At 40.3% G+C, this 20114-nt stretch overlaps 2 protein-coding genes, 1 long non-coding RNA gene and 1 other non-coding gene across 19 annotated transcripts in view; 3 read left to right on the forward strand and 1 right to left on the reverse strand.

Moving 5' to 3' along the window:
• Window positions 1–20114, forward strand: part of cno (adherens junction formation factor afadin) — a 54847-nt gene that overhangs the window by 18437 nt on the left and 16296 nt on the right. For 2 of the 16 annotated variants that reach the window (XR_015271002.1, XM_086829980.1), the window contains exons 1-2: window positions 10095–10194; window positions 18111–18527. The exons of 9 other annotated variants lie outside the window; for them this stretch is intronic. Coding sequence is in view for 4 of the 7 variants with exons in the window: in XM_086829980.1 (XP_086686106.1) it covers window positions 18500–18527 (28 nt within the window). In the remaining 3 variants the exon portion in view is untranslated. Of the gene's footprint in view, window positions 1–3981; window positions 4512–10005; window positions 10195–18110; window positions 18528–20114 lie in introns of those variants that run through there. 5 more of the 16 variants (XM_086829979.1, XM_086829981.1, XR_015271003.1 and 2 more) reach the window with 4 other exon arrangements.
• LOC147644136 (U4atac minor spliceosomal RNA) lies at window positions 7549–7672 on the forward strand. Its single transcript, XR_015271048.1, has one exon. It is a non-coding gene; the product is annotated as a U4atac minor spliceosomal RNA (small nuclear RNA).
• On the forward strand, window positions 12809–16162 carry LOC110188056 (nardilysin). Its single transcript, XM_020957606.2, has 2 exons — window positions 12809–12948; window positions 13007–16162. Exon 2 carries the CDS (start codon window positions 13008–13010, stop codon window positions 16134–16136), a length of 3129 nt encoding a protein of 1042 aa, XP_020813265.2. The 5' UTR covers window positions 12809–12948; window position 13007; the 3' UTR covers window positions 16137–16162.
• LOC147644137 (uncharacterized) lies at window positions 15784–16257 on the reverse strand. The gene is made up of 2 exons (XR_015271005.1): window positions 16113–16257; window positions 15784–16044 (listed from the first exon to the last, which is right to left on the reverse strand). It is a non-coding gene; the product is annotated as an uncharacterized LOC147644137 (long non-coding RNA).

Raw genomic sequence — 20114 nt, forward strand, 5'->3', positions numbered from 1 at the left:
ACTGAAATATAAATTATTATTTACATCATTGTCCAAGGATATATTTATCGTAGAAATGAATCATTTTAAATCAAATTGCTTTTAATTTCACGCTTGTGAGCTATTCCAAATGGAAAAAAACCTTTAAATTTATATAAAATCCTGATCATAATTGTGGAATCCTACTTTAAAATTTTCCACCGTTGACCAGTCCATTAAACATTTTAATTTAAATAAAATGTTTCTGACCTAAGCGCAAGCGCAGCAATGGAAGGGCATAATAATTGAGGGCACCAAAAAGCCTATAGAAATGAGAGAGAAGCACAATGGTTTTTGGCCTAAAAGGCCCAAAAATAAACAAATACACAGACACATAAAACCCGCACCGACACCTCCAAAATTAATTTGGCAAAATGTTATACTCTATACCCAATATATTTATACATATGCATATATATATAATAAGAAAGCAGACCCGAGAACACTGTGGAACTCGCCTTTAAAGAAATACCAAACGATTACAAGACTTCAAGAAAAATTTCAAAAATCGGAGAATGTAGTTTTTGGTTTAAATAATTATTTAAAATCAAAGACAAACCAATGGCCCAATCTATTTTAAATACGATCTGTTGTTTAACGTCTTAGCAACTATATTCGTCAAAATATTTTTCTAATACTTCCGCATAAAATATACCAAATGTTTTTTGCTTGACCTAAAGGCTTGACATAATGTCGATATCCTTGCAATCACTCAAACACCGCCGCAACAATAAACTTAAGCGACGATCATGAATAACATTTAAGAAAGGCAGCAGGCCCACAAGGAACACATAACATACAAATGTGCAAATGTGTATTTGGGCATATGTAAATACAACTTGGTGCGGAAATGTTTGACGCAATCATCTAACAGAACACACACACGAGCCTCAAAAAAGGAAGCCCCACTGAGTTGCCACAGTGCACTGAACAAAATTTAGACATTCTATATGACATACAAAACAAAATTAATACTCTTAAAAATTCAATGAAATTTGATTTACATTTTAGTTGTACAAAGAATACTTGATTGAATTACATTTATTTAAAGTTTAATGACACGTTCACTGACAGACTTAAATATTATTTTTAATATAATAGAATATAAAATCTTTCAATATATTCTCCCTGTGTACACTGGCGTCCTACTATTGGACCCGACCCGAAGTGCTCGTAATAATGACATTGGCTGCGTTTCCTTTTTGGGTGTCCTGTCGTCCCTGTTGCTTGGGATGTGAAATTCACGACCACTTGGCAGCCGCCACATGTTGCCTCTCTCCGTCTCGCTTTCTGTCTCTCTCTCTCGCTCTGCTTGTGTACACCTGTCTCTCTGTGAGGTTCCCTTGGGGGATTTTGAAGGTGTAAAATGTAAATTGCGACCGCACTTTGCTCGTTGTCTTTGTTGTTGTCAGCTGAACGTCGACGTTGCCGCTGGCGTCGTTGGCGTTGCTAATTGTTGGTCCATTTTTTGTTGCCTACTTTTATGTAATGAAATGTTTACTTAGAGAAGCTTGAATTTTTCACTGTTGTGTTTTTATTTAGTCATTTTTGTGAGGGGTACAATATCATATCTGTGGCGCTCTTATCTCTAGATTGAGTAATCTCTTTTGGGTTGTATAATGTTTTTAGGAGGTGAACCATTTATTTTTTTGACTCTCTATTTTGATAGTGCTTATATTTTCTGTGTTATTTTGAAGATAAACAATGACAAAATAATGTAAAGTTTTGTATTTGATTTCCACTAATGCTCATTTTAAGTTACTGCAAAGTAGTTTTAGCTTTCGGGTACGTTTTTTGTTTTCTTTTTTATTTACCTCAATGCACTTTTCAGGTATTTTTATTTATTTAAGATCTCCAGTTGCCACCTAAAATGCTCTATATTCTTACTGCAGATAAATCAAACACAAAAACACCTGCGGCTGATTGCTTAAGGCACAAACTACTTCAATCTCTTTCTATCTATGTCTGCCTGCTAGTGTTTGCTCTTACCTGGAATTGTTTGTTTTGGCTTTTATTATCAGCCACGTTTTTATTGTGTCTGCTGATGCTGCAGGCTTTTCTCTTTCCCCAAAAGTCGGGCATTCGCTTTCTCTTAATATATATACATATATATTCAATATTTATTGCCGCGACAGAGAAAGAAAGAGAGATGAGCTTTTTCGGGTCTCTCTTCTCTCTCTAGATTTTATTTTGTCTCTTTCGCTCGTGCTCATCCTTTGTGTTTCGGTTACGTCCTTTTTGGTTTAATTTCCCTTTTATTTGTTTGGGTTTCAATGGCACAGTGGATAAATCCTGAATGTAACGAAACTTTGAAGGTCCTTATACAATTCCTGTTGAATGTTTAGCTAATATATATTAACTATTAACTAGAAATCTTCTGCATTTTATATAAATTTACATCTTATATATGTCATAAACATCTCAAATAAATGAAAAAAGAGTGCTTTCTTATGAAAAATTCATCGCAACAGTTCAACTGACACCCGAGGCGTTTCTTGTAAGCCTTTTTGAGAGGCTCTTCCTCATAAAAGGATATTTGTGTTTAGCAAATTTTTATTGCCTGGTTTAAGGCTGTCGGACATAGACTCCAAACTGTTCCATGGCGTGTCTACAGAGAGTTGCCCCCCCGGGTGACTTAACCCATTCCAACCAATTCATTCGATTTGTTTGGGTGTCTTTGGCCTGCGTCAATTTCTCTTCCGTGCGTCCGTTTGTCCGTTTGTCCTGCCAAGGGTAATGGGCATGCCTTTGCGGCCACATCGTCGGCACCATCGGGCCGCAACCACCTGGTCATGTGGTCCGGGCAGCAACAGGAATGACCACCCAAGCACCTGGATTCCCCCCACGTTTGGTCACTTGAACATCCACCAATAGGGAAAGCGAATGTGCTTTCGTTATAAATTTTGTTGTCCTACAGTCAAGCTTCATGATTAAGGATGTGCTTAAGTGAATTACCATCACTTTAATTAATGAACTACTTTCAATATATTAATATATTAATTAATCCAAAATGTGTTTTGTTAGAGTATATTCTTGAAACATTTGAATATTATATTACTATGGCTGATCCTTTAGGTATTAAAATCCTCTAAAATAGTTGCAATAGTTTAAGGCTATAAATGTCACCCTGCACTTGTTTAGTTGTTCTTAGTTGCGGTTCACTTCTGTTGTTGATTCATGTTATTATTGTTCTTCCAACCGTTGTCAGCGTCCTTAGCAATGTCGATCTACCGCCGGTTCAAGTGATAAAGGTGGCGAGCCGGGGGAGGGTTTGTGCAAGTCGGATTGGGTCAGGGGATACCCCTCCAACACACACGCACACACATCCCATTGTCCTTTATCTATACCGTGCACTTCGTTGCCGTCACAGTCACACTTTGCCATAGAACTCACACAGATACATGTGCACTGAGGAAAAAGATTGATTAGATTTTGATTAGAAAATGTATTTTCATAGCACATTTTAAAGGGATTTGTAATTATATCATTGTTATAACGAATAATTTTGGATGATTTTAATGAATGTATTATATGTTTTTTTTTTTTTTATTGAAACTCAAAATATTTGTTTTGTAAGTAGGAAAAATAGTTATATATGTTAGATTGTTTGTTCTCAAAATTAAGTTTGTGTTTTTTATAAATTTTAATGAGGGTTTTACCCTTCATAGGACATTTTAAATTTAAAGGAAGTATTAAAACTGAACATAAAAGTAGCAGGATGAGTTTAGACTGAATTTTTGCGTTCTGTAACTTCTAAGATTTAAAATAAATAGTTTCGTATAAATTTGTAGTGTATTATTTTATTTCACATATTTTATAGATTTTTAAGTGCATAGAGAAAAAACTCCAATTAATTAAGTACATTTCCCCTGGAAATTTCTCTATCTGCACACACTCATGTTGTGTGTGAAGCCGATGGCCGACAGAGTTTCCCGACGAAAAGCCGAATTCCGTATTTTCCGCATTGTGTTTGGGCCAACGGCAGCGGCACTAGGTTCCCGTTCATGTTCAGCGTCAGGTTCTGGTTCAGTCATGAAGTAATGCTGCTCGGGAAAGCACCACGCGGAGCTTTCGGAAAACCTGCGATAAATCGCAGTTGTGTCTGAGGCAGGCGAATAGGAATTCACCGGCAAACGGCAAACGGCGACGGCGGCGGCGGCAACAGTTTTCCTGAAGATAAAAGGACGAAAGGATGGTGGATGGATGATGGCTGGGCGCCCCATCGTCGGGAGCAGTCACGCCTCCTGCTCCTCCCCGTCTGCCGCCCCCATGCATACAGAAAATTGTCAAAATTAGAAGCCGTTCAATTGAATTTGCTTGGCGCTCGCTGCGTCGCGTCTTAGTAAAGTGATTTTGTCGTAGAAATAAGTAAGAGACAAGTTGTCGCGGAGGAGCTGGAGGAGGATTCCATGTGGTCCACGTCGTAGTAGAATTATCACCAGCAAGAAGAGCGCCAAAGAACGACTCCAAAATGATGGATTGGGGCATAAGACGTAAGTCACTTTGCAGGGGAATGCCTATTTATTTATTTATACTCACCTATGTACATATGTGTTTGTATTTGCTTCCCTTTGCCATGCTGCTAATGAGCGGTGAGCCAGTCGAGTGCCCTGAAAAGTATGCTATGGCATCCGTCACCGAAAGTTTTCGCCCAACTTTTATTTTGGCTGCATTTTGCAAATACTTTCCTCGCAACTTTTTCGATTTTCGTGTTTTTGGTGGGCACTGTGCGTTATTAAGCGGTTGCGGTCTCTAGATTTCCTCTCGTAAATTGAGCTGGCAATTTTCTGGCTCTCAGGAAGCGTTCAACTTGATTGTCGCATTGATTGTGTTAGGCATTAAAAGCTCAAGTGAGTGACAACATTGATGTTTTTAATGGGTTGAGAGGCGAACAAAGTGTTTTATGGGCACTTGAGAGGAATTGGTTGTGCGATAGAGATTTTAGAATGAGAAACAGTTTAATAAAAGTACATATTAAGCGTTAGTAAAAAGTTGTATATATTAAAAAGACATTTAAAATGAATTGAATTAGTATCCTGTATGATAGAAATAGCTCTCTATGAAATTACGTAGATGGAGGGAATAAGAAAATAAATAAATAAACAATAGTATTTTCCCACTTATCTTAATTCATCGTAAATCCATTAGCTATCCATAGTTGGGTGACCTTTGATTGTCCCTATCATTTAATCTAATTACGGCTTCATTCAATAAACCTTGTATTTCGGGATGTTTACAGGACATTAGAATACAATGAAATAAACGAAAACGCATTGTGAACTTTGATTTTATCTACACATCAGGTCACATTTCTATACGCCACTTAAATTGGACAGGATTACACCGCCAATCAAATGTTGGCCAGGACAAACAAACCATTTGACCCTGAGTTCAAACCCTAAAAACAGCTCAATTACGCATGTCAAACATCTGTTGGCCGTCTAAAACAATTCCCTTGACGCACAAAATCGAGTGATATGTTGCCATAATGACACCGCCAACCGATTATTAATTCGAAAATACCAAATGAAGCGCTCACAACAGCTAAATGGGTCGAAATTTTCGTGCGAATTCATATAATATTCATGGCAACGCGGAGAGGACATTGACCAGGCTCTTGTCCCCGATGACATTTCCTTAACGCTACATTGGTTTTGCCAATAAAAATAAAACATACCTAAAACAAAGAGAAGGAAAAGTGCCGACAGAAACAATAATCATTTCGCAAAAAGGACGCAGTAAAGCAATCTGGACTAGCGGAAAGGTCAAACCTAATGAAGCTCAAAGGCTTCTTCGTAGACTTTGCTCCGTGGCTGCTCATAAATAATTGTGCCCCCCCCCCTCGTTACACCCTTCTAGCATATTTTGATCCCCTTTTTCTTTTTCCCCGCCCGCCTTAGTGGTACTAGCTGCCTCGTGAACTTTTTGCAAAATGCAGCGCATAATTTGCTGCCTGAATCTTTCTGGGAACTTGGGAGCTGTCGACTTTATGCCACGCCACACTCACTCCGGTTCAAGAAGTGCAGTTTATTTTTGAAATACTCTGAGCCCGAAGGTCATCCTTGGTCCTGGATGTTGTCCTCTGCCCTCTGGCCTCTGCCATATGTCCTCCCACTAAAAATGCGCTCAGGCTTTGGAGACGTCACTTGAAATTGGGTTAACAATTTGTTCGCATTTTGTTTTATTGCTGTCCCGGCTTTTTTCAGAGCATTTCTGAGTGGAAACTCAATTTCATTGGGGAATTCGGTTATGGTTGAAGTGGAGAGGTTATAAAATGCCAGGATTCCGAGGGTAATAAAATTGAAAAGAGAGAAATAGACATTATATTTGATCTGTTTGCAGATTGCAAATTCGTAATAAATTATAATTCACTTTATATTTTCTTAAATTTGTGATGCATATTTAACCTATTCAAATAATGATTTATTACTTGATTTATTTATTATTTATGAATAATCTAACCTTTTTCCTATTTGATTCACTCTAATATCGCAGTGTTTTGCATGTTGTATATCTTTGTTGCAATTTTTAATCCATACATATCAGATATATATAAGATTTATCGTAGATGGGATTTTTGATTTAAATTGAAAACTATAAAAACAGTTTTGAAAGACTTATCGCCAGCTTGATGCCCAATAATTTCGTTCATTTGACATCCTCTATCTATCATATAAACGCCAGACGAGCTGAATCAATCACCAACAGGCAGGCATCGACCATCGAAGCCATCATCATTTACATAATGTCGCCTCTCAATTGCCTCCCCAGGCTTTTCACTACTTTTCCCCGCCCATCTGCCGGCTGTCTCACAAGTTGGCAGTTAGTCAGCCAGTCAGTTCCAAGGATGACTAAACGAAATTGTCACAACCGAAAATGCTAGAACGAGATACTGGGACTTTAGGGGCATTTTCAAATGCCAGAGACAAAGGCGGCAGTCAGGAGCAGAGACGACACATGTCACGGCACTTGAAGGCGAACGAGAACACTGGCTCCTTGCCAGGATAAATATGTATTCCGTATTCCACTCTCAAATTGAATTATTCAGTCTCGTGATTTTACTTTGGGCCCTCTCTCCCTCCGAGCTTCTCTTGAGGTTTCGCACTAAAAGGAAATTGCCTATTTATTTATGAGTCGAAGCGGATTAGGATCCAAAAACGATGCCAGAACGGAAATTAATGATATTAATTTAAGTGTGCCAGGCCACGTTTCGTGATAGTCCTTTTGCTATGCATCATAACTGAACAAGAAGTCTGGGAATTCATTCCCTAACTAATCGGGAGTCATAAATCTCCCAGTGATAAGGGTTGCTGCAGCAGCACCCCGTTCAAAAGCACTCAACCACTATAGGATCTCGGTGAAAAACAGGAAAAGCTTAAGAAAAACCTGTTTTCTGCACCCAAACCCCATAAATTCGCGATCACGATCGTTATATTTCAGAATTGCAAATTCCGTCGCTCTTGGTGCACTTATGATTCCCAACTAGTACTGGCCGATTTCGCTTGAGGTCCGCTCAGATTTTAGCAATCGGCCTTCCTTGTCTTGGGGAGCAGAAATGTTCAATGAACGTATAGTGAGGACATTGCTGCTGACACCAATGATATTACCCCCGTCCGCCGATCCCTAGCGATTGGAGTTCGGAATTTTTGGACCAGGCTCCCTTACTTTATAGGGGGCCGTCTACTAAATAAATATGAAAGCAATATGTACCAAGTTGAAATATTTGTGCAATTTTAAGTTGCCACCGTAGTTTAACATTGCTACGAGCACGATAACGAATCAAATTGATAGCAATTAAATTGTTGTCTTAAATATATTATACATTTTGTTGATTCAAACTTAGATCCAGCATAGAATGTACACTGCTTATTACTGCACTTTCGTTATACGAACCACTTAACATTGTTTTCTTTACATTAAAGTTTAAACAACCACTTTAAAGTATATTTTCTGTTCCATAACTTAAAACGGATTTTAAAATCAATAGTATATAATAGTTTTGAATAAAAGTGCAGAAGTTTTCCCATTAAGCTTAAAAGAGGATCTTCTAGATGGAAACCTCTTTGCGCTTTAAGCTATTTAATTATGTCGGTGTTCGCTTTTTATATAAGTAAAAGCACAAAGGATAATAAACTAAAAATGTTAAAGGTCTAGCCGGTTGAGTATATACATATCTCCTTAGCGACTGTTGCAAGCTTAAAGTTGCCTTTTGGTTTTTACAACCCAAGTAGTGGAGTTTTGGGACCAAGTATCCATTCGGGCCAGAGAGCAACCCAAACGGAACTCAAACCCAGGGAAAGTAAGGGCAAGAAATCGCAACTTGGGCAACAATAAAGACGTTGACTGTGCGATGCTCGTTAGCCGAAAAGTAGCTTCAAGTATATCTCATGTTTTTATGTGCACACAGGCACACATATATCCTTTGTCTTATCCTTGTGTACCGCTTCTTTTTTTTTGCGTCCTTCCCGGTAAGAGTCTAAGAGTCGGTCGGGCATATTGATTGCCTCAATAAGAGCAACGCCGGCAGAGAGAGATGATGGTGTGCCCCCAGATTGATGGAGTGGTAGGGAAATGATTGACAAGCGTTTGTGGTTTACTCGCTAAAAGCTCATTACATTCTGTTTTGCTTTCGTAATTCGATAGGTGTATTGTGTTGATTAGTGGTTGATGTTAAACATTTAGTTACGCTTATGGATTGTCAGCCTAAGTATTTTCTTTCCTTACATATTTGAAAGTAAAAGACTAAATCTTTATATCTTTATATACAGTTCCTTAGCTTGACCCATTCTATCGTGTATTACAATTGAAAGACAATTAGCATTATACCATTACTTAATACTTAACAAGAATCCATGCCATCAGACCCTCACAAATGTCCTTTTATAGAAAGCCCATTGCCTGTGGTTCGCTGATTCCTTTTAAATTGTAATTAAATTAAAATACATTTTCAATGACTCACTGCATCCGAATGGGAATCCACGGAAAGCTCCTGAGCTGCGCCATTCAAATCAGCTTATCGCACCCAACTGAATCAGACCGCGGACCGTGACCTCGTCCGTCTTTCCCCGGACTGTCCGGTTTTTTCCCAGCGCGTTCACTTTGTTGTCCTGGTCGCATGTATCTATCTCTCAGCTGGATGCGAGTCCTGCGGATGTGGATGCGAATGCGGATGTATACAAAGGATGTGTGTGTGTGGGAGTCAGTGCTTCCTCATTCTGTATCCTGTGCGGAAAGTTGCTACTGGCAGTGCTGCTGTGTTCTGCTGTGAGTGCCTGGCACTGGTGTGTCATGCAAAGGACCAAAAGTAAACGCACTTAAGCACACACTAACACCAGCAGCCAGGCTCAAACTCGAGCGCACCCAGTCACACTCACACACACGCTCAGTGAGAGCTCACCCGTTGAAAACATTGTAAACTAAATGTTGTTTTATACACCACTCACTCACCCACACAGCCATAATTTACTCTGCTTGCTTTATGGCTGCTTTAGGGTGTGTGTGTTTGTAGGTGTACCCCTTAATGAAAGGATATACTCAATTTATGTGTAATTCTGGCACAGGAAGAAAGCCACGATATAGAAATATATTTATATTCACAAATACATTTCGGAGAATATATTTAAATATTGTTTAATATCTTATATAATGCTATTAATTTTAATATTAATATTATATAACTTTGTTAGTGTTTTGTAAGTTTGAATTAATTGATTTGCGATCCTCTCACGATTGATTATTGATTACTGTCTGAGGAACTAGGGTTTAGCAAATAAGTAGGAGTAAAAAAACCTTTAAAAGAGTTTAAATTTATGCACTTTAAATACATACTTTCTGACACATTTTTAAGGAATTCACGAACACCAGTTAATTGTAGAGCACTCTTTAATAACCTTTCCTCCTAATAATGAGTATCATCTTAGTCGATCAACTTATAGTTTGCATTCTTTGCTGGATTTTTTCGTGTCTTATTCATTCATTCACGCACTCAGTCCGACAGTGAGCTAGTCAGCGAAGGACTTTGGCTTTGCCGCTGCCGCTGCCGCTGACGCTGCCATTGCCGCATTGCTCATACGCTCAGTGTGCTCTCAGTTATCCTTGCGCGCTGTCAACGCATTGTTGTGGGCGCCCGGCGCCTGGCAGCTGCCGCCCGATCCCTATCGCCTGCGTTGCCATACGGTTAGTTGGTTAACAAAAAAAATATATACATTATTGTGAAAGATTAATTTAATCTTCGCCTTTTTCGGGCGATTTTCAACCGCGCGCCGTTTCTGCGGTTGGTTTCAAAGTGTCGTTTTGTGAGTGAGCGTGAGTGAATTCTCTCCTTTCAATTGGATGGCAATTTCAATTTCATTTAATTTCGCTTTTTTCATGCTGTCTGCCGTATTTTGATTTCGATTTATATACTTTTGTCGCTGCATTCCCTAGCGCGTAAATTGAATTTTCACACGTTTTTGTCCTGGCTTGTTTTTTCCCTTGAAAGGGAGAGTGAGAGAGGCATTCGAGGCAGGCCATTAATTCGCAAAAGTCATATAAAAAATTAAATTTTTTTTTATTTTTTTGGGGAACCCTCGACACAAATATAAATGTATACATTGGGTAAAGGAAAAGAGCCTGTCCCATTGGCGGTTGCTCGGTTCCTGAGCCGAGAGCCCGGCCAAAACAAACAGACAAAAATCGATAAATTTCAGGAGTTATTTACAAAAGCTAAACGCTTTTTTCCCCGTGGTGTATGTGGCCATTGTGTGTGTGTGTGTGTGTAAGTGAGTGTGCCGGCCATTGGGGCATTTCATTTCAATGGTCAGCCCAAGGACGCGACTCGCAGGACATGAGCTCCTGCCTTGTCTGTCGTCATCAATGCTGCACACGACAGCCAACAAATCGAAACGCATAAACCCGAAAAAATCGTGAATTTGTCCACCGAAAGGGAAGCCGATTTTGAAATTCTCTAAAAGTCAAAGTGTTCGACAATATATCTCATTGGATTTGGATTAATTCGTTGGATTTTATATACAAATGTTAAGTTTATTTATAATATAATATGGTACTTGAAAACTGCTCAGAAATGTACAATAAACTAATGTATTTTAAACAGAATTCCGACAAGTTAAATAAATATAATTTTTAACAAATCTCAACCTATGAAAATACATTGGAAACAATTAAAAATCTCTTGAATATCAGAGTATATATTTTTTTTATTCTTGTCACACTCTTTGAAATCCCATTGGCATTCCCCTTTCAATGAATAACGTTTACTCAAAGGAAGGAAAGGACTCACTCACAGTCCCCGAGTAGCCTGCAAAATCCAATCAAGCTATCAGCCCCTCTTCCTTTCAATCTCCACCTCCATTTCCATTGCCACCTCCAGCCCCAATCTCAGTTCCCATCTCCTTTCGTCCATTTTCCTCGGGTTGTGATTTCATTCCTGAACATTTCCCCCCTAGTATTTTATTTTTCCGCTATCTTGGAGCCTCGAAAAGAAAGGAGCCGCGCTCCCATCTCCAGCATAAGTGTGGCAATTATATTTTTATTGTTTCTGTTGCCAAATTGTCTAGCAAAAATGGTGATAGCCGCCTTGGGCAGCACTTGACTTGAATGGCGAAATACCGTCCAGCGCCAGAGGAGATTGGATGAGTTAAAATCCCGGGAATGGGGAGTTAAATGTGCGCAATGAGTAGCAAAAAGATAATTAGATTTCGAGCATCGATTACGATTTATTTTTCACTTGAAGGGAAACGATACCTTTTAGATATAATTAGTAAATATTTGAAATGAATTATATTAAAATATAAGAAGTACAATAGATTTCTGTAGAAAATTTATCCAGGCATCATTGTCAAGCTTACACATAGTTGTAAGAGTCGTGTGTAAAATTCAATTTTCTATTAAACAAACTTTTCAATTAAATTTCCCTTGAAATTCAAATTGCATCCTTTAAGGCTTTAATTGAGCCATCAGAGCAACATTCTCCATTAGCTGTTGCAACATTTTTCTATAGTATTTATCGTAAAGTTTATATAATGCTTGTTGAGGCTTACACAAGGATTCAACTTTTGCTCCGTGTCTCCTGTCCATTTCAGGACCCGAGCCTGACCAGCCTGTTCCTGGTCAAAGGAGGAAAACTTCTTGTATGAGAGGGAAACTTGGCTCATTAAATTTTCATTGTTTTAATTTGCGCCACGTGAAAAGCACCCATCTGTGGGGCAAGAAGGCGGATGGCAGGACGGGCATGGGTACTCCGTGGTCGAGAGTGCGGTCCGGTGGCTTGAGTTTTCTATGTCGACGTGCCTGGGCAGAGGAGATGTGGGCGTCATTGGTTTCTTTGGTTTCCAGAGTTAAAGTCGACACGTTTTACGACTAATTTGGCTAATTTGAGAGCACAGGCTGCTGCTGCTGCTGGTAAAATCAATCTCAGTCAATTAGGCCAAATAAAAGGGCGTTTTTCCCTTTGCAACTCCTAACAGTTCAACGGAGCATTGTAAAGTTGGTTCCATTCAGAACGAAAAAAAAAGGAATTCCTTTTTTTGTTTATACAAATTACACTTTTAATTAAATTCTTCGGCTCGTCCTGCTGCCAAGTTTCAGGAACTTTCCGCCTTTGCAGTTGGGTGGACTAATTAAAAACAGCGTAATGGAAATAGCAGTCCGTTGTCCGGGCTGCACATTTAATTCTCCGCGAAAGAGATTTTGTAAAACTTTAAATGCTTGGAAATTCGTTTGATCTTGTGGCAAATTGTTATTAACTAGCAAATATTGTTGGTTTTTGATTTTAGTTTGATATCAATAAGTACCTACTTTCATAGACCTAATCAATAGCACATTTGCTTTCAATGTTATATCAAAATTGAGACGAATATTTGGGTATTTAATAGTCATTTTTTATGAAAAATGTCCCAGGATATTAAGTCATCCCTTGTGGCAGTGAGAAATGTAAGAAAGGGTTTAATATTGGTAGTATTTATATTATTGGTTTAAAATCTACATATAGAATGTGCCTGAAGCCGTTAACCAGACTAGGATTACTCACCAAACAACTGCAAAGATGGTTATTTCGTCAGAAAGTTGCCATGAGTACAGTGGAGCAATATTATGATCCACCCGATAAATCGGAGGGGGATAAGAAACAGTATCGTGCATTGAGTCTAACAAATGGACTTCGGGCTATGCTAATATCGGATCCCAAGTCGGTAGAGGTCCGGCCGGAAGCCAGTGATGCCAGCATGGGGTCCTCACTGGAGCCGTTTCAGGGTAAACTAGCTGCCTGCGCAGTGCTTGTGACGGTGGGATCCTTTAGTGAATCGCGGCAGTTTCAGGGATTGGCCCACTTCCTGGAGCACATGATCTTCATGGGCTCTGAAAAGTTTCCAGCTGAGAACGCATTTGACGCATTTGTAACCAAGAGCGGGGGCTTCAGTAATGCGCATACTGAGAATGAGCACACGTGCTTCTACTTTGAAGTGGAGGAGGACCATCTCAATAAGGCCATGGACCTCTTTATGAATTTAATAAAGGCCCCACTGATGCTTCCCAATGCAATGGAGCGTGAAAGGTCGGCCCTGCAGTCGGAGTTCGAGCAGACCCACATGCGGGACGAGGTCCGCAGGGACCAGGTCTTTGCAAGCTTGGCCAATGAGGAGTATCCACATGGCACCTTCAGCTGGGGTAATTTGAAATCTCTTCAGGAGAAAGTCGATGATGCCACGTTGCACAAGGAACTGCATTCGTTCTTTCGAAAGCATTACGGGTCTAACCGCATGATAGTGTCGATTCAATCGGTGCAGCCCTTGGACGAACTAGAAGAAATGCTCCTACGGCATTGCGGAGATATACAGAGAAGCGAAGAGAATGCTCCCGACATGTCCATGTACGGCTACCAAGCCGCCTTTCAGGAGCAGTTCTTCAAAGACGTACTCCTCGTGCAGCCCGTTGAAGATGTCTGCAAGCTGGAACTGACATGGGTGCTGCCGCCAATGAAGAAGTTTTACCGCAGCAAGCCGGACTCCTTCCTTGCACAGCTCATTGGCTACGAGGGAGTGGGCAGCCTGTGCTCCTATCTCCGACGGCGTCTGTGGTGCATGAGCGTCCGAGCAGGCGTGGGCGGAGGTAGTTTCGAGACCAACTCGATCTACTCCTTGTTCAGCATATCCATATATCTCACAGACGATGGGTTCGAGCACTTGGACGAGGTGCTGGGCGCCACATTTGCATGGGTTAACTTGCTGAATAACAGCTCAGAGCTCCCGGCCCACTACGAAGAACTTCAGCAAATTTCCAAAAATAGTTTTCGATTTCAAGTCGAAGTGCCCTCCATGGACAATGTTCAAAATATTGTCGAAGACTTCAGTTACCTGCCACCGAAAGATGTCCTCACTGGATCAGATCTATACTTTCAGTACAATGAAGCGGACTTGAAGCTTTTCAAAGATCACATGAGCGCATTTAATTTTAACATAATGATTTCATCACACATCCCGTATGAGAACCACGAGTACGATCAGGAAGAACCTTGGTTCGGAACCCAGTTCAAGACGATTCCGATGCCATCGAAATGGCGAACTATGTGGGAAAAGCCGCCGGTGGTGAATGAACTGGCTTTTCCCAAACCCAATCCCTTTGTAACCACCGACTTTACGCTGCACTGGAAGGAATCCGGACAGCCGTATATTTCGCGAAGTCCCAAGGCTTTGGTGAAGAATGATTTATGTGAGCTGTGGTTCCGGCAGGACAACATCTTCCAGCTGCCCGAGGGGTATATTAATCTGTACTTTATCACGCCACTTGTGCGGCAAAATGTGGAAAATTATATTCTCGGAGTGCTCTTCACCTATTTGGTGGAATTTGCAATAGCTGAAGAATTATATCCAGCCTTGGAAGCCGGTCTAACGTATGGTCTCTACAGCGGCGACAAAGGTTTGGTTCTGCGTGTCAGTGGCTTCAATCAAAAGCTGCCGCTTTTGGTGGAAATAATACTGAAAGTGATGCAAAATATCAATTTGGATCCGGCCCAAGTGGAATCCTTTAAGGAGCTAAAAAGGCGTCAAATATTCAATGCTCTTCTCAATGGACACGCGTTGAACCTCGACTTGCGTCTTAGCTTGCTAGAAAAGAAGCACTTTAGCATGATACAGAAATACGAGGCTATTGATGCAATTACCATAGACAATTTAAAACAGTTTAAGGAAAATTTCGCCCAGAAAATGTATGTGCAGGGTCTCATTCAGGGGAACTTCACAAGTGACCAGGCCCAGGAATTAATGGATAAAGTTATTTCGATGTATAAAAGCGAAAAGATTGAGGATTTGTCTTCTCTAGACAACAGCTTACTGCAATTGCCTCTGGGGACACATTTCCTGCGTGCCCGAGCCCTCAACGAGAACGATACCAATACGATCGTTACCAACTACTACCAAGTGGGTCCCTGTGATACCCAGTTGGAGTGTCTGATGGATCTGGTCGAGCTGATTACCGAGGAGCCGCTCTTTAACCAGCTAAGGACTCAGGAGCAGTTGGGTTACAGCTTGGGAATCTATCAGCGCATAGGCTACGGGATCATGGCCTTCGTGATCACCATTAATACGCAGGAGACCAAGCACACGGCTGAATTCGTGGAGAAGCGCATCGAGACATTCCGGAGTGGAATGTCCAAGTTGGTTTCCAATATGAGTGATGCCGAATTTGTGGCACTTCGAAATTCTCTCGTGAGTAGTAAACGGCTGGGAGACACCAGCTTGGACGAGGAGGTTATGCGAAATTGGAGTGAAATCGTAACCAGGGAATATTTCTTTAATCGGGTGGAAATGCAAATACAGATGATTAACAGTTTGTCAAAGAAGCATGTCCTAGACTTCCTCCACGACTACGAAAAGAATAACTTCCGAAAACTTTCAGTGCAGGTTGTGGGAAAGAGTTACCGATCCGAAGACAGCCAGGCGGGATCCTTGGCGGGCATATTGGATGTGGTTCATCACAGTATTTCTGGGGCAATATCTGGAAAAATAAATATCAAGTTCTTGGGTACCGAAGATCCTGCAAATATTAAAGACATTTCGGCCTTTAAACAAAATCTTTATGTTTATCCATTGGTATTTACTAACCCAACGTTATCAGCAAAATCTTAGGCAATAAAAGTGAAATAGCCTCTTTATTACTTTGTTTTTAATTTTAGTTTTCCAGTTTGAGTCTCCTTTTAAAATTTTGTTCTGATTTTTGAAAGGTGTATAACTAAAGCCAACTTTTTTGTCATGGCAATACTAGACTACTAATTAAACAAGTAGAAAACTTACGGTTGAAAGTGACCGATTGCTTAAAGTCTGGTAATTTAAGCATTTGGTTAATTCAAATTTATGAAAAACTTAAAACAGTGCTGAATGCAGGTGTACTATTACCTGGTTAAGCCACATACTTGTAGGATCCGAGATTTCCACTTCTGCATCCTCTGTTGGCTCTTAGTAATAATACCCTTGAGTACCCTATGAGTAACGAGTTTGAAAAGTTCTTAAATATACGTTTACTGCTAATACTTGTAACAGTGACAGGAATTCCTATCAGACATGGAGGTACTTAAATATTTTACCATGAAATCTGTGTTATTTTCATTAAACTTTCTTCTTGTTGAGGGTATGAGCAGAGAGAGGGGGCTGCCTTCTGATTTATGCCGCTTTCCTAACAAAGTCGACCTGGGGCCTGAGGCCTGGGCTCCCTTCTTCTAATCGCATTGGCCATTAGGGCAAGCTGCGCTAATAAAAATTAATGCGCCCAACGCTGGTGGCCCGCTTTTCCACTTTTCCCGACGCATGCACACACAATGATGGTCAGTCGGTTGGTCTGGATCGGTCGCAGGGAGCTGGGATTGAGCGGGTGGCTTTGGCCACACTCCTGCGGGCTACATGGGGGGGGGGGTCGGTTGGTTACCTATCCAGTCACTCAACTCGTTATGCAATTTCCCAGCATTCACCCCCCTCCCCCCACATTTTCCTGTAGAGCTTTTGTAGTGCTGTAAAATGCTCCACCTACCTACTGCCTCCCCCCTTTGTTCTCTCTGTTGCCAATTTATTCGCACTTATGCACGTGCATACGGCCATACACAAGGACAGTTGGAGGCATCGCACATGATCCTGGCACGTTGTTGGCCGAATCAATTTCATGGCCCGGTCGTCCACGCCCCGAAAACCACCCACCCACTCGCCCCATCTCCCTTTGATGCCTTTTGCAATTTACTCGTTTCCTTGTGTCCACAATGCTGCCGGTGAAGGATCGAGTGGGCGCTGGCTCTACCTTTTGCTCCGACCAAGCTTTTTACCAAGTCGGAACAATTAAAATGATTTTTCTGCCCTCCGCTTGGCTCTGCACTTTATCAATGCCCCCTCGTTGCCGCTTTTTCAAATGTCAACTGCCAAGGACGCAATGTTGTTTGCTTTCGTTCGCTTACTTGCTGGAATTTAAGATACAAGTACAGAGGGAAAAACAAGTGAATGAAGCTATAGTGAAGAATAAATATTATTAAATGATATATTTTAAATTGTATGTAAAAGAGAACGGAACTAACTTATAATTTACACCAATTAAAAGTATTTACACATAGGTAACCTCATTCTCTTCAACTTGTTTTTCTCGAGTGTTGTTTAAAGTGAAAGCGAAATACAAGAACCTCGTGTCCTTTTTTCATATGCATGACTAGTGATGAAATGAGGGGCACCACTTCATTTGCCGGTCGAACAACCTGTCCGCCGGTGTCGAACTTGTCCATTTACTGATTGATTTACAATTGTATGTTCGTGCATAGCTTAGCCATAAATTAGTTGGTCTGCTGAACTCGATTATTGGGAGCTGTCAGTGGCAGTTGGAAAAGAAAGTTGCCTCAGGTATTAGAGTTTGGGTAATTTGGTTAATATTGATTAAATGGAAGAGCTGTCTTGAAGAAGTATTGCTATTGTACGACTACTACTACTTATACTGCATTTATTATTAGAAACAAAGCATTATTGAAGAGCAGGCAGAGTGTAAACAAAGAGCTTACTTTAACAGACTTTTGGTAAAATTCATAAAGTTTTGTTTTCATAATCCCTGATCAACTCCATTCGCTTCCGCTTAAGCCACAGGACAAACCCAACAACTATCAACTATCCTCGGCTCAACTCTGAACAAGTTGCAATCCGAAACATGGAGATTATTCAGTCATCCCTTTCAAGACTCACTCGACATCAAGTATACGCAGCGTGTTCGTGTTGTCCTGGCTTCCCTTGCTTAAGCTTTGATGAGTGCCTTTTCGTTTGTGTGTTCGTTCGGTTTGACACCACCCCCACATTTTTGAGTTGATTATTCTGTGCGCGCCCAGAAAAGTTGCCGCAAAGTTTTCCACAACGCAACGGGGAAAACCCTGCAAAAACAAAGCCCGGCCCCTCTAAGCCATGTGTGGTGTATGTAAGCCATATATTAATAATAAGTCCGTCCAAAGAACGACAACCAAAGCACAGAAATACAGATGTGGTACTTTTGGTTTCGCAAAAAAGGTATTATACACAATAGAAATACAATTCATTTGGTTTATGTTTCTTGTTGTGTTGTGTTGTGTTCCATTTTGTTACATTTTGTTGATCTTTTGGCGATTGTTGTTCTTGTAGTTGTTTGCTCGAATTTCTTTTTGTTGAAGTTTTTTTAAGCATGGCTAGATTTCCCTCGGGTTTCCATCCCCTTTGTTACATCCCCTCACACCACGTCTAATAAGTTGCACATCCCACGCCCCTGTCATGCCTTATTTAGCTTGCATTGCCCAAAAGCATTTGGCACATGCCAAGTTTGGTGTTGCATCTTGCCATCAACTGCTGCAATTTGCCCGAAAGCAGGGGAGGAAATGTGGGGCACGTTGGAGGGTTAGGGGGCTAGAGGGTGTTGCTACTGTAACTGCCATCACATTTTGCATGCTTCGTTAAGCATTCTGTACAATACACAACAGCAGTAGAAGCAGTAAAAGCAGCAGCAGCATCCCAGATGAGGTGGTAGGGAAGGTAGTGTAAAAAGTCACCTTTGGCGAACTACAATTTTCCTCGACACTGGAAGGTACTCAAAAAATGGATTACAAGTGCAGTATCCGAATCTAAAGTTGGAATAGTTAACAACTTGTTAAGAATTTGGGAAAACTTAATGGTTCAATCTATATTACTTTAATATTAGAATTAATTTCTGTATTTTAACAGTGCACACTGTACTACACAAATCTAGTTGACTATACATGTTGGTAATTTATTCCAGACTTCAGATTGGTTATGCGAGTGTTTGTCTGCTGATTTTTGTTGCAGCTGTCGTCTCTGTGCAAAGTTTCGAATGTTGTAATTTTCATACCAAAGAACCAGCGAGCAGAAACTTGCCACTGAACTGTCCGTCAGTCAGTCAGTCAGTCAGTCATCCAGTTCAGTCTCACTGAGAGTCTCTGGATATGTATAGGGTATATCCCAAACTCGACCCCTGATCCAGCATAGTTGATTGTTTTTCGCTGGCTCGCAAAACGAACATCTAATATCGAGACTGAAATTGATGATGCAGCCCGAATTTGATTTCTGTTTCGGAATTTCTATTTCGCTTTTGTCTCTTCCGACGCGAACTGATGCGATGCGATGCGATGGGATGGGATTGAGGGAGATTTCAGAGAGCGTTTCAGAGATTCAAACACTGGTGGCTAATTTTATTGAGAACGGTGTGATTATTAATAAATTTATAAAATTTTTAATAAAATATTTGAGTTAAAAGGGTGAATAATAATGCGATACCCAAAATTTAAGTCATATTTACAACATAGTAAAAAAGGGCATTTTAATCGATTAGGACATATTCCTGCGTTCGTCAGTATGTCCATTTCTATGGAAAATAATCTCCTATTTTAAGAGCTTTATAGATGAAACCTTTCATTAAGTTTATTTTTAATGGAGATAATGAATAATTTGAAAAAAGGTACGTCAGAATGTTTATATCATACAGTGTAAATACATTTTTGATTCTTACAATCTACTAAGAATTATCTGTTGTTCTTTTTTTTTAATTCGGACGACTATACCATATATTTGTCATAGAAACAAACTATGAATAAATTAATTCATGATATA

Source organism: Drosophila serrata, unplaced genomic scaffold (assembly GCF_035046125.1).
Source record: "Drosophila serrata isolate PLE 108 unplaced genomic scaffold, ASM3504612v1 contig_228, whole genome shotgun sequence".
In the NCBI taxonomy this organism is placed as follows: Eukaryota; Metazoa; Arthropoda; class Insecta; order Diptera; family Drosophilidae; genus Drosophila; species Drosophila serrata.